General features: G+C 45.8%; 1 protein-coding gene across 2 annotated transcripts in view; it reads left to right on the top strand.

Annotated features, from left to right (window-relative positions):
- Positions 1 to 8,092, top strand: part of KIFAP3 (kinesin associated protein 3) — a 66,709-nt gene extending 58,617 nt beyond the window's left edge. For both annotated transcript variants that reach the window (XM_010409352.4, XM_010409353.4), the window contains exon 20: positions 7,694 to 8,092. In XM_010409352.4, the coding sequence (XP_010407654.2) occupies positions 7,694 to 7,802 (109 nt within the window). In that variant the 3' untranslated portion in view covers positions 7,803 to 8,092. The remainder of the gene's footprint in view (positions 1 to 7,693) is intronic.
- Positions 8,093 to 13,567: the final 5,475 nt, after the last annotated feature.

Consider the following 13,567-nt stretch of genomic DNA (forward strand, 5'->3'; position numbering starts at 1 on the left):
TGATGGGAAACTGAGGTCATGGAGAAAAGGAGCAACTTGTCCAGGATCACACAGCAGGTAACTGACAGAGCGAGAAACTGAGGCCAAATCCCAGGCTGTGTTTGTAGAGCAGGGATGGCAGGAGCTACAGCTTTCAAGCAAGGCTTGCACTGAATTTGGCTAAGCAAGGTAATTTGGTTTTGGTTCAGTGCTTTTCTACTATTCAGTTGGGAAATATTTTTTTTTTAATGCTGCCTTCCCTCAGTGAATTTTGGCGTGGTTATTGCTTGGTGCATAGCTGGAGCCTGACACAGAAGACACAGTGCTGATTTCTCCACCATTGTCAGCTTTGCATTTGTTTGTAATTAAATGGGAGAAACAGCAGTATTGTGCTGAGATACAACTGGGCAACAAGTCCAGAAGCAATTGGAAACTTTAAGTCATTAAGTACCCTGAAGAAAGCTGGATCACATGGAAGGAGAGACATGATCATATCCATAAAAGCTGTATTATGATGCACAAGGGAGCTAAAGTATTAATGCACAGGTTCATTTAGATATTTTCTGTCTTGTGAACAGATACAGTATTACTGTTTAAGAGACATTAATGTTTAATGCTAATGTAGAGATGGACTTGTTGCTTGATGCAGTGGGCATACTCAGAGTTCCTGCCACGAAACTCCCCTCCCACTTGAGCTTGAGGAATAGAAATCATGGGAAAAAAAAGCGCGTCACAGATAGGGGAGAAAAACTTGGGGTCATGAGAGGCAGAATTTAAGAGACTTGTGGTTTATAGTTTAACGTCATTACCAGTAGTGGGAGAATCTACAGTTACAAGACATTATATAAAGAAACATTGTTTTTTCCTAAGGCTTCTCAGTTATGGAGTTTCTCCATAACCCATGGTTTGCGCTCTTACTCTGAAGGACAGAAAATTTATGGCCAGTGAAGAAAAACCAGAGGTAACTGGCTTGTAGGAGGAAATGGGATCATCTTCTACATTACTGGACTTGAGGCAAGGAAAAAAGCAGCAGGCCTTGTGTGCCCCTTTCTGATGCCCTTTTACCCTGTCATGGTGGCGTTACGAGAATGAGGTCCCATCCAGTGCTTAGCTGACAGGGACTATCAGGGGAAAGGCCACAGAGTCCATGGCTTCAGAGGCTCTGAGCCTTGGTTCAAGTGTGATGGTTCCTTGGAACCTGCAAAGGATTAACTAAATGTGTCTTACCTGCAGATAACTTTTGAAGCTGGAGGTCTGTATGTGTTCTGTGGAATTCAAAATCATTTCCCACCTGCCGTGCTTGGATGCACACTGTGCCTTAATCCCTGCTTGTGCAGTGGGTCAAGGCCTGGATGCCCCCAGCTCCCCCTGCCTTTCTGTGCCTGGTCTCTGTGCAGAGGAAACCTGTGGAGGGAGGAAGGGAGGGAGCTGCAGCATTCACCAACCAGTCTGTTAATTGGGCTGGCAGGATTGAGCATCCCTTATGTGATTATACTGCCCTGCACAGCAGCCCTTGTCTCAGACCGGCACTCATCAACACTTCAGACACAAATAAAAACACCCACTGAGATGAGAGAAAAAAGATGGACTTTGCTGCTGGCAAACTTCTGTGTGTCTTGTTGGCAAGTGTTATAATCAGTAAACTGCACCTCATTTGAATAGGTTATAATGCTGTGCTTGTCTTGAGATTAGAGACTGGTGTGCCACTCCTATGGCCCTGGCACCTCCTGAGGGAAAAGTACGGCGTTCAGTATTCATCTGAACGTAATGTGTTTTATTTGTTATACACAGGAACTTGATACAGCGTTGTGGAATATAGCAGTTTATGGCATGAGAGTTTCTAAGGGAATACAGGATAGGAACTGTACTGTCACACATGAGTAGATTCATGGAAGAGAAAATTTAGGACTTCAGTGATGTGTGGCTGAGATTCTCAATGGCTGCCTGGGCTGAGATGGGGATGGCTTGGGAGTGAAGACAATGATTTTTAGAAACCATAATAGCCAGTATATGGAGGGAGAAGGTACAGAGGAAACAGTGGGACTGCTATGAACTGTACTGATACCAGGCTTCTGAAAGATGCTCAGAACTCCTCTGGTTCTAACCCCTTTCTCTGATCCTCAGGAGTTTTGTAAAGCTGCAGGTGTGATCAGAGGTGCCATGGGTGTCGACAGAGGCTGCCTGTTTACACCTGCATGTAAACCCTCCTAAGCAGCCCTGGGGCATGTGGAGAACTTTGATGTGATTCCTTCATTAGGACTTGGTAGGGTTGCTGATGAGTTGACAACTTCAAGTAGTGTTTGGTTGGTCTTACCAAGGTCAGAGAATCTACAGAATTAAGAATCTGTAGATTTTTAAAAAATAAAATAGATTTTATTTTTAATAAGATTATAAAACTTGTATCCCCACGGCGTAGCTGAGAGCCTCTGAGACATGAGGACTTGTTGATGCAGAGTAAAGAGGGAAGATTGATGGGGTTTTAGAAAAAGTTTAGAATAAAAAGAATTGGAGACGAAATCTTGGTTCTGGTGGAAGCACTCTGTGTGAAGCTTGCAGTTCATTTTCAGGGGGCAGTAATTCCACGGTGCTTTAATTTTGGGCAGAAATGAGTGAAACTTTGGCGCTAAAGTGTGAGCTCCTAAACTGGTATTTCACCCTCAAAGGTTTTCCTGGGCCACTTTGACCTACACGGGCAGTCACAGTCTTTCACAGCACACACTGGTACAATGTTTGCCATACTGCTTCATGCCTCTGACAGACCTGTTTCCCAGGCAGTGCTTCTTGCTGGGATCACTCCAAGATCCATGGATCCTGCTGGGGGGCCTTTCAGTTGGATTTCAAGTGTTTACTTTTGACCAAGAATCTCACCAGTGATGCTGGACTTGCCTTTCTGAGGCCCTGCTTATGCTGGAGGAATTGGTACCTAGGAATTAGGCTGTGGTTTGAGAGGCCCTGTCAGCAGCAGCACTGGTACCAGTGTGAACACCGGTGTGGACAGGCTCAGGGTGTGCAGCGTCAGGGGAGCTCCCAGAGCTCCGTGGTCACTCTACACCCAGGTGTTAATTACCCAGCCCAGACCATGCTCGCGAGCCTCTCCTGGTACCCTGCACTGGGGAGCAGCACAGACACCTGGGGGGGAACCCCAGCAGAGGATTCCTGATGGAGTGCTTCTTGTTGGAGCCTGCCAAGCCTTCCAGATGTACCACAAAGCCTATCTAGTCCTGGAGGCTCTGGGGGCAGGAAGGAATTCAGGAGGAAAGTATTTTTTGGATGCAGCGGGATGCTGGCTGCCATTTCCTGTTGGGAGAAAGGACACAATTGGTCTTCACATCTTAAATTTTGTCAGGGCACCTAAGATCCTACATGGGCATATTAATTTGGATGCTCTGAATCAGAGCAAGCATCAATAAGCAGGGCTGTTAAGAAATCTCTCCTCACTCATGCACATCAGGAACATTTTCCTCTTCGGCATGTGTTCCTCAGTTCCCTAGCAGTACAAGCAAATTGGAAAGTTCAGCTGTCATTTGGGGAAGGTCATAGATCACACTAGCTGCCTGAGTAATCCAAGAGGTTTTAAGTATCACAGCATTTAGTTTAAAGTGAAATTTGCTCTGACAGGGGCTGGCAGACCAATAGGAAAAAGAAATATTTGTGCTTGGAGAAGTGCATGTGTAGAGACCTCGAGTATAACTGATGGCTGGAAGTGATTTCAGTCTAAAAAAAACAAATCATTAAGAGAGTGCATAGGGGTAAAATACACAGTTCATATTTTAAAGGGTCTCAAAATGAACCAGCAACTGAGGTTAGCAGTACATAGTAATTAGCTGGGCTGTTCACTGTTTAACTCCATGAGCCCCAGGCGTGGGGCTGAGCTTTGCACAAGAGCACAGTTGTGCTGTGCCAGGGTGGTGGCGAGTGCCGCTCTCTGTGCGCACGTGCGATTTGTGAGACAGAACTGCCTGCAGTGACTTGCAGATTAAGGCAGCAGCCTGAGCCATTTATCTGAGGGGGTGTTGTGGTACTGTGTGATCCATATCCACTCTACAGCTGTAGGGTTGTATGCACTTTGCTGGGTGTACCCAGTTATATAGGAGTCAGCACTGGGAGGAAAAAATACCAAGTCAGGGATGAGTATTGTTGCCCCAATGGCATAATTATGTGTCACTAACTTTAGGGGAAGACAAACTGGTGCTTGCTCTGCTGAGCACTGAGTTTCCTGGTAGATGCTGTAGCTTAAGGCCAACAACACATTTTTCCTAGGAGCAAGCCTTGAAGTTGATTGCTGGTATAAATCTGAGCACACATGGCACAAATCATGATCTTAGGCCAGTTGTTATCCAACAAGTGTTTACAGCCGCAGAACTACCATCTCTGCTGGCTCTCCCCTTCTGCTGTTCTTGGCAGAAGGGGCAAGGATTCATCAGGACTTGTTTTTAAACCCGTCTTCACCTCGGTGGGTTATGCCCTTGGCCTGGCAGCCTCTGGAGCAAGCCAGACTCCGGTCTCCAGGCGCGTGTTGGCTGTGTGGTTGTCCTACCCCTCCGTCACCTCCTGGGCTCAAGACCCTTCCCTTCAACTCCGACAGGCTCCGTACTGCAGGCTGCCAGTGCAAACAATCCAACAGGCAAAGCTGGTATGCTTCAAGAGCACTAATGTGTAAAAATGAAGCCAATTTTTTTCAAACATGGTCAAGATTTTATTTACTTCAGGGAAATATTTAGATAGGAGAGAGCAGTGATTTGATCAAGGTGTTTTAATGTGATTTTCTGGGTTTTTTTGGTTTTTTGTTGGTTTGGTTTTTTTTGGTTTTTTTTTGTTTTTTTTTTTTTTTTGACTGTCCAAAGCAGTTACCAGCTGATCCATCTCTTCCAGTTTTCTTCAGGACACTAACATATGTCTGAACCATTTGGAAATAACTGATACTTCTCAAAGTTTAAACTCTAGGGATCTTTACCTAATTACTTACACATTTATTAAAAAAAATTTTTAAAAGCTGATTTGTTGAGAATGTGATTGAAACCATATTTTCCCTGCTCTCGTTATCAATTTAAATACATTTAGAAGTTCTTTGAATAAGGATTACTGAGTTGGAAGTGGCTGGAAGAGCTCAGCCTGCACGGATAGAGGCTCATTGCCACCGCGTGGCTCAGGGTGTTATTACACCTCACCCCAAAAAGCCAGTGGCGATGTAGCTTGGGGTGTATAAAGGAGTTCAGGAGAGGTTTCAGGCTCCTGTTTTTGTTGCGTCCCTCTTTGCCACAGTAAACCTGAGGATGGCACTACTGTGAGCCAAGGCATGGCTGCTATGAGCTTGACTTGCAGTCAGCAGCCCCGGGCCCCCTCAGCCTCCTCACTCACCTAAATATCATTCCAGAATGAGCTTTTCAGTGGCTTGCAGAAATGCAGAAATCTTCTGTTCTACCACACTTGTATTAAAAACAACTTATCCACAACTAACATTGTTATAGTCACAGAAAACATAATGGAAAGATAAACCCAGAAAAGCGTTTTCTGTTAAAATAGCTCTTCATTTTAAATCAGCTGTGGATATTTAAGGATCTTTGGAAGAAAGCAATAAAATTCCTGAGTTTAAAGGTAGCCTTAAAGGGTCCTGCTTCTCCCCAGTATAACGTGTGTGGTATCACTGGGAATTTGTAGAAGCACAACAGAACCAGACTCTGCACTTCCAATTCCCACTATGCCTTCTTTTAGTACATTATTGGCTCCTGGCACTGGCAGTACTGAAAGAACCCTGAAGGAATTGGCATTGGTTTATAGTAGTTTGTTAATTGGTTTGTTTTCTGAACTGCCAAACAGACTGGTCAGCTTCATGCTTGTCCTTGTTGGCTTGTTCACAAGAGCTTTGGGCCAAAGGCAGCTTGGGTGAGATCTGTCTGTCAATCCTTTTGCACGCTGCAAATCAGTGACAGAAGAGAGGCAGGGACTGGCTAAGGTGAGTGCTTGGTTTGGGGTTTCTGGAGATGAGAGATAAACACAAAGTAACAGGATTTCTCTTAATCCCTTCTTTCAGGAGTCTTTCAAGGCTTCAGGCCTGATAATGAGAAAGCTGTTGTTTGCCAGGTACAAAGGAGGCATCTGGAGAAGGTGCCTCAGAGGTCATCAGCTCATTTCCTAATGGGCTTGAAAAAGGGTAATAGGACTTCAGAGTGGATACAGGAAGGAATGGGCGGCCAGAGGCAGGTGTGGAGCCAGAGGAATGTGTTCACAGAGCTTCGCACCACTGCAGCATACACCAGGGCCACTCTGCTTCTCTCTGCTGTGCTGAAGGGCGAATCAGCCTGTAAGGTCTGATGGCTCTGTGCAGGAGTCAGGAGATGGGTGTTGCCAATTCAGATACACACAGGCAGATGTGGAAATGCAAAGCACTTTCAGGAAACAGCATTTCTCAAGATACAGCCAGGTAAAACAGTGATTTTTTTCTCTGCAGCTTGGCTATTAATTGTGTCCCTTCCCTCTCAGAGGACAAATCTCAGCCTCAGACCTTCCACCTTCACCTGACTATCAGGATATCTCATGAGTGAACTAGTTTTCTGAGAAACCGGGCACTAGGGATCCTTTTCTAGGACCTCACTGAGATACAATCCAAGGAAAATGCCTTTGTGAGGACAGAGTGATGGACATGTCCCCCCCTATGCAGCTAAGCCCATTCAGTCCAACCAGTTGAGCAGTGCCAGCTTCTTGCTGAGCCAGGGCCCAGGGCCCACCCATTGTACATCTTCTGGAGGGGTCGTTCTTTCCCTGCCTTGACTGTTGCATAACCCATGTTCCATATGGATAATTGGCAGTAATGAGGTTCAGCTTTTCCCCACTCCAAAAGCACTTTGGTTCTTTGTGTTTTGACAGTCTTCAGAGAGGAAATTCAGCTCCTTTCAATGCATCTTTAGTCAGACAATAAATCAGGATCCTTTTCCATTTGTCCCTCTACTGAAGCGGAAGCTAAGAAGTGACATAGCCATGAAAAGGCAGTAATCCAGTGTCTTAGGCAATGCTCATTTTTCCTCTACCTCCTGCATGAGTTATTGTTGAGCATGAAGTATCTGCCACTCTTCCCTATGCAGTTCTTGTGTTTTAGTATCTAACTCATTGTTGTGGGACTTTTTAGGTGTAAAAGATGCTGTTTTACATGAAAAATTAATTATCCTGTCTCATTAGTACATAGCCTTTCAGTATGTGATTAATTCCTTCTGCCATTTGGCTGCCAGTCTTGTATCCCACCAGAAATACCATCTTTTACTGAACTGTGTTGCTGTGCTAGATATTCTCACTTTTAGCTGGTGTTCTCCATGCACCTCAGAAATGAACTGAAGGCAGGGAATGAGACTGTTCAGATGTGCTGTGTAGAGCAGGATTACAACAGACTTAGGCAGAAGCCTGAAGGACATGGTAACTTTAATGTACAGAGGGAGACACTGAGTCACGAAAGTGCTTGGGCAGTAAATCCATGAAAGGAGGAAAGAGAAGACTTTTGTCTCTTCTGGGGTTCTTCTTGGGACTGAGAGCCTTTCCCTGATAGAAGTTGCACTGATTTCTCTGCAGTGTTTCTTTTCCCACCAGGGAAGCGGTGTCCAGAAGGGGAACACGGCTTGCAAAGTTGCCTCACAAAACCGTCTCTGTGGCAGGAGCTGGAGACACCAGCACTGGTGTGCCTTCCCTACCATACAAACCCCTTCAGTTTCTCCTTGTTTTTTTGTAGCATTGGAGTGGATGGATTTGGTCAGACCCCAGGGGTTCCTGGGCGCCCGGCAACTGCGTACGGCTACCGGCCAGATGAGCCATACTACTACAGCTATGGAGCGCGGTGAGCCTGGCCAGCAGCACCTGTCCCCTGGTAATGCATGACTGTACCACGATGGCTCTAGCACTGTGTATCCTTTGGCATGTGTAGCTCCACATAAACTTAACCTTTCTGGGTCCAGTGTGTTAGTGACAGTGTTTACTCTTTGGTTGCTCTTTGTTATTATTTTTGTACAGTAACTGTGACTTGAAAGCAGGAATTGGAAACTACTGGACTGGAAAGTGTCACATTATGTATATTAAGCTACTAATTTAATTTCTATTAAAAATAAAAACCTGTGTGGTCAGCAGTGGTGAATGTGTTTCTAACCAATGTTTCATGTGTTTTACAAGGCACTTAAGAAGAGTGTTCCATGTGCAGTTTGTTTAACATGGACTGTTTCCCTCTCACACTTCAGTCACAGGAACACCATTAAGCCCCAGCATCTCCTTGGCACTGCCCTGACACATAGTTTGGACCAAAGTCCAGTCCTGGGTCTGAACACTTTAATAATGGAAAGATGGCACAGATTCACTCCCCTGGAGCTTCAGACATTTACAGTCTATTTTAAATGCTTGAAAACACTTAAAATTAGAAACTACAAAACAGATTATCTTTACCCTAGTATTTAAACAGAGTTCTGTGGGCTGAGAGAAGACAGCCACATCCATCCTGAGGGCCAGCAAGAGAAAGAAATACTGTACCTTGGTTCAGAATCCAGAGGCAGAGCCTTTACCCCAGCCTCCATATCTGGAAATGCAAATCCATCCTGTCCTGCTCATTTCTGGGGTTTAAGCTGGATCTAAGCACGGATCACTGAGCAGCAGAGACAAGCCAGGACCCCTTCATGCTGGAGTCCAAGTGTAGTGATTGTTTTATGCCATGTTTTGAAACACAACCTGCAAACGGAATTCAGGCTAAAGCTGTTCTTCAGCTGTGCATGCCCACTGTAAGAGACAGAAGAAAGGGATGAAAATGCCCTCTCTGCCACAGCTACCAAGGCAGCAGTTCAAATTTTCACTTTTTAAAGGAAAAGTTACTTCTACTTCATTCTTTTTCTTTCGTTAATGCCTATTGATTTGCAGATTTGTTCTTCTCCTTCTTCCTCCCTCATTTATGGCTGAAACAGAAAGCTGACTTGCATCAGGGGCTGATCCTACTAAACCAGTAATTCCATAAGACTGGGGTCTGTGCTGGGAAGGTGATCTTCAAAGGCATGAGATTGTTTAGGAAGCTGGCAAATTCTCAGTCTTATACTTCAAAAATGCCTTTGAAATTTAAATTGTTTTGAAGCCCTTTGTTACTTTACAAAGTGTGCAAGTACTTTTATAAGCACCATTACTCCCTATGTTTCAAGCTGCATGACTGGAAACAAGTCTAAAATTAGCCATGGTATTTCTTACCAGTTTTCAGCCTTGTCCCTGTGCTGGCTTCTTGTTCAGGGCTTCACTCACTGGAGGTAGGTGGAAGAACAGCGTTGCCAAGATTAAGTAGTATTTTTTAAATTATTTTCTCTACCACTTTTAACTAATTCCGACACCGTTTCTTGGAACACGTAAGATCTATCTAAGAAACATGGCAGAAAACTTGAACTATGGTAGTGGGTTTCCAGTGTTGTACCTTTCTCAATTCTTTCCTTTGTTCTGAGCTCACACTGGATTTGCCCAGAGGTTGTGCCACGTTTAGTCAAAAGCTTTCAGATATTTTTATAGTTATAGCTGTGAGAGAAATTCCCCAAACTGCACACTCAGGCTTTTCTTCTGAGACTGTCACTCGCTCATCAGGCTTTTCCAGAAATTAGTGTGAAGTTATTTAAAGCAGTTGTCCTTCTCATGGAATGTGTTTTGGGGGAAAAACAAAATGAAGTGGGTCCTTGGAGTATATGCAAACTATCAGTGAAACTGAAGGAGCCTTTAACTGGAAGCTTCAGGTTAATGAGGAGCTGCAGTGGAGCTCCAGCGAAGGGGTGGGTGTCTGTAATTGTAATACAGTTGTGACCATGCTAAGAATAAATGGCAGTGGAAAAATCTCTGGCTGCATTTTTAGTATTCAGTGTTAGGAGTTTATGGGAAAAGAATAAAAGGTCAGTATTTGTAGCTTTGCCTGGCAGCAGCTAAGAGAAGAACATCATTTATCTGCAAACAGAGCTTGGTAAAAATTACTCAGCACTTAGTAGCCTGAGGACAGAGCCTGCTAGCCAAGATGAAAACCAGCTGTGCCACTGCACTCTCAAGGCAGGAGAGAGGCTGATTTTCCTTTTAATTACAGTTCCTGAGCCAGAAAGGGGAAAAAAAGATAGGAGTATGTAGACTTTTCAATGTATATCACATTTCCTGTGGGTGTCAGAGGAAGAGGGGAGAGTCTGACCTGTTTAATTACCTGTATTTATGGATTCAGTCCCTGGGTACTGTATCCTGCATAAAACAGGGTGAGGAGGGATCTGCTTTCTTCTAGCAACATCTGCAACTTTTGTCCTCATTTTCCTGGTTTCTCTCCCTGGCTTTGTAGAGCTCCTCTTTTCTTTCCCTACAGCAGCAATCCTGACCATCCCAGGAGTATCCTGTTTCCCAGCCTGCTGCTAATTAATTAATGAGTTTGGTTAGGCAAGTGTTTTAGATATAATTAGGCTGTAAAGTTAATAGCACAATGAAATAAGCAATGGCTGAGAAGCTCCTACGTCTGGTAGCTATTAGAGAAGCTTTGTACAGATGTACGGGCTCATTTCTGAGAGCAATCTGCTTCGTGTAGCCACCTAAGATACTGTGTTAAATTATTATTTGTACTACACCAGTATTTAGGAGCTTTCCAGGGCAACAGGGTGGGGGAAAGCAAATGTAAACAAATATTCTCATTCCCGAGAGCTCATGGAGGACCTGATTCAAGGTCTTTCAAATATCCAGGAGGTTGTGGAGCTGTCTGCTAAGAGTTCAACATGTGCATTTCATTCTGAAATCAGACTGCCGTGATTGTGCTTAATTTAATCCACTCTGGATTAAATGAAACAGAAACAAGATGTATCTTCCTCTGGAATAAGCAGGACAAGCTCTGTTCAGTTACAAGAGATTTTGGGCCCCTCTGGCAGGTTCTTTAATGGAATTCCTGTAGCACAGCACTGGTAAGCTCAGCTGTCCACTCATGATGGCAGGAGGCTGAGAATAGCGACAACCTCTATTCCTTCTGTGACCATCCTCAAAAACCATGAAATACACAAAGCTGGTGCAATTCATGTCACCCTTGAAGCTCTGGTGATCAGCTCATTCTTTCCTTCAGGTTAAGGTTTTGGGGTTTTCTTTCTTCTGAAAGAGCTCTGAGGTGCCAGGAGGGCTGTTGGAGCTGCACAGACAGTGGGAGAGTGCACTCCCCTGCCTGCATTTGATTGGCACAAGGTGACATTTGCAGCCAGTTGGTCTGGACACCCACTTGAAAAAAAACATGGACTTTTCCAGAGCTGGAAATAATATGTTGGGGTCCCTGCCCCCTAAAAAAAGAAACCCACTTCTGTTCATTAAGAAATTGAGAAATATCATTAGCAGCAAAAAGCGACTGTACTGTAGTTGTAATTAACATGGCCATGCAGGACTAGGACATCACTGGAAAAAGCATCAGCTGGGAGTACCACTGCAGCTTTGTTTTTTCCCCCCTGCCTTTCCCAAAGGCCCCCTGGTCTGGAAGAGGACGAGCTGGGGAACATCTCTGCAGTACTGAGGGCGCCTGCACCACTGTGCTGGACAGAATGGAGCTGTGGCTGCCCCATCCCTGGGGGTGTTCAAGGCCAGGCTGGATGGGGCTTGGAGCAGCCTGGTCTAGTGGAAGCTGTCCCTGGCCAGGGCAGGGGGTTGAAATGAGATGAGCTTTAAGGTCCCTTCCAACCCAAACCATTCTGGGATTCTAAAACAATGCTCCCTAGCTGTCCGTCTAGACCTTACATGCTCTACTCCACTGAAGTGATTTTTGCTCTGTCCCCTCCTACAGTCACCAGCTGTCTGTCTCTCCACTGTGCCAATCTTTTCTTGCCCAACTGACTTAAATAACCATTTCCAACCCTAATGAGGCATTTTCTAGGAGCTCTGTAATCCTGCTAGTTCCCCGACTCTTCCCTCTGCCCTTGAAAGAGAAGGAGGGGGGTTCACACATCCCTCATCAGATCCTGGGTTGTTCTCTGGAGGAGCCCACGTTGGCTGTGCTTAGGGAAGGCAAAGGGTGATGCTTGGGGATAGAAGCCCAGCTGGGGTTTTTGTGCAGCACCTGGTGACAGGGCCCTGAGCAGGGCACACCCCTCGGTGCCACTTCAGTCTGTGTGGAACAATGGAATCACACGGGAAAACCAGGTAAAGGGAAGGAACGCTTCTCCACAGAGGCAGCCCAGCAAAGGAAGTAAACCATAAATGATGCAGAACAGCCAAAGTTTGCTTTTTCTTCCTGACAGCCACATGAATCACACCATAGCCTGAAGGTGGAGCCAAGTGCTCTGAGTAGAAATCAGTTGTTGCTTATTAGGAAGTTTTTATCTTTACCTCCAGTTGCTCATGTCTTCTGACCTTCTGCCTTTGCCCTGCCACAAACACACACACGGAGGACATACAAACCCATGCTTGGCTCCTTGAATAAACATGAGTAATGTTCACAGTTCCCCTTAGTTTGCACTTTGGGGCCAGGATCTTTTTTTGTGTCTGTCACATTTGAGCCAAAGACTCTGGATCTTTCCTGCCGTTGACAGATAGAGGTGGTGTACCTGAACTTTATTTAGATTCTGTTCCTGTGTGCATTATATTACCCTGTGATGTGTGACATACTACATGTCATATTACCTATGACCCATTTTACTTTCCTGCACCCTGCTCCTCACATAATATTTCTGCTTTTTTAAAGATGCCCCAGATCATCCATCTACCAGCATATCCTGCCAGACGAGCAGATTCCTCCTAGCACTGCGTCCCCCTGTTAACCCTGATGTGCCACCTTACAGCCCTCCTCATGCACAGTCATAGGAGAAATCCTCTCTCCTTGCTCCCCTGAACAGATGGTGAGGCTCAACTGATTGGAGTTTGGGTGTGGATCTGAGGGAATCCCTTTTGCTGTCCAGGGAGCTGTGGTTTAGCTGTGCTGACGGGACTCTGGCTGATGAGCCACTGTCCAGCAGACCTGTGTCTGGGATCATCTGTGCTGTCCAAGCACTGGAAAGCTTCACTAGAAATGGAGGGGGGAAAGCATATTGCAAAAGAGCACACTCTACACAGTTCATGCTGGATTTGACAGCACAAAACAGTGCAGGTTAAACTCGTGGAATTGAGTTACTAAAGAGAGCCAAGGCGCTTGCACAGCTCAGACCACCTGTGTTAAACACTCTGCCCTGGCCATTAAATCTGCGTCTAGACGAGGCCATGGGGCTAGGCTGTGCTGCTGTTCAGAGTGACTGAGCAAACCACATCCTCACGTCCTGGCGCTGCAGGAAACTGGAATAACACCGGCGATATGAAAATAGCGTGTGAAAAGCCCAGACCTCCCACCGCTCTGGAGTCATTGCTTTCAACCTTCGCTCCGCCGTCCAAAACACTCACGTGAAATCTCTCCCCGGAGTCACTTTACGCCGCAGCACGGAGAGCAATTAGTTTTAATGGCATTAAATGGATCCCCTCACGCAGGATTGTCGGACCACCTGCCTCGCTCGCACCCTGCTGCCCCGCTCCCGGGCTGGCGGGGAGCTGGCACCGGACTCCCTTCGGCGGGGAACCAGCCCCGGACGCGGCCCGGGGCACTCGGGGTGCAGGCGGACCTGAGCAGGGGAGGGCTAGG

This window comes from Corvus cornix, chromosome 8, assembly GCF_000738735.6.
Source record: "Corvus cornix cornix isolate S_Up_H32 chromosome 8, ASM73873v5, whole genome shotgun sequence".
In the NCBI taxonomy this organism is placed as follows: Eukaryota; Metazoa; Chordata; class Aves; order Passeriformes; family Corvidae; genus Corvus; species Corvus cornix.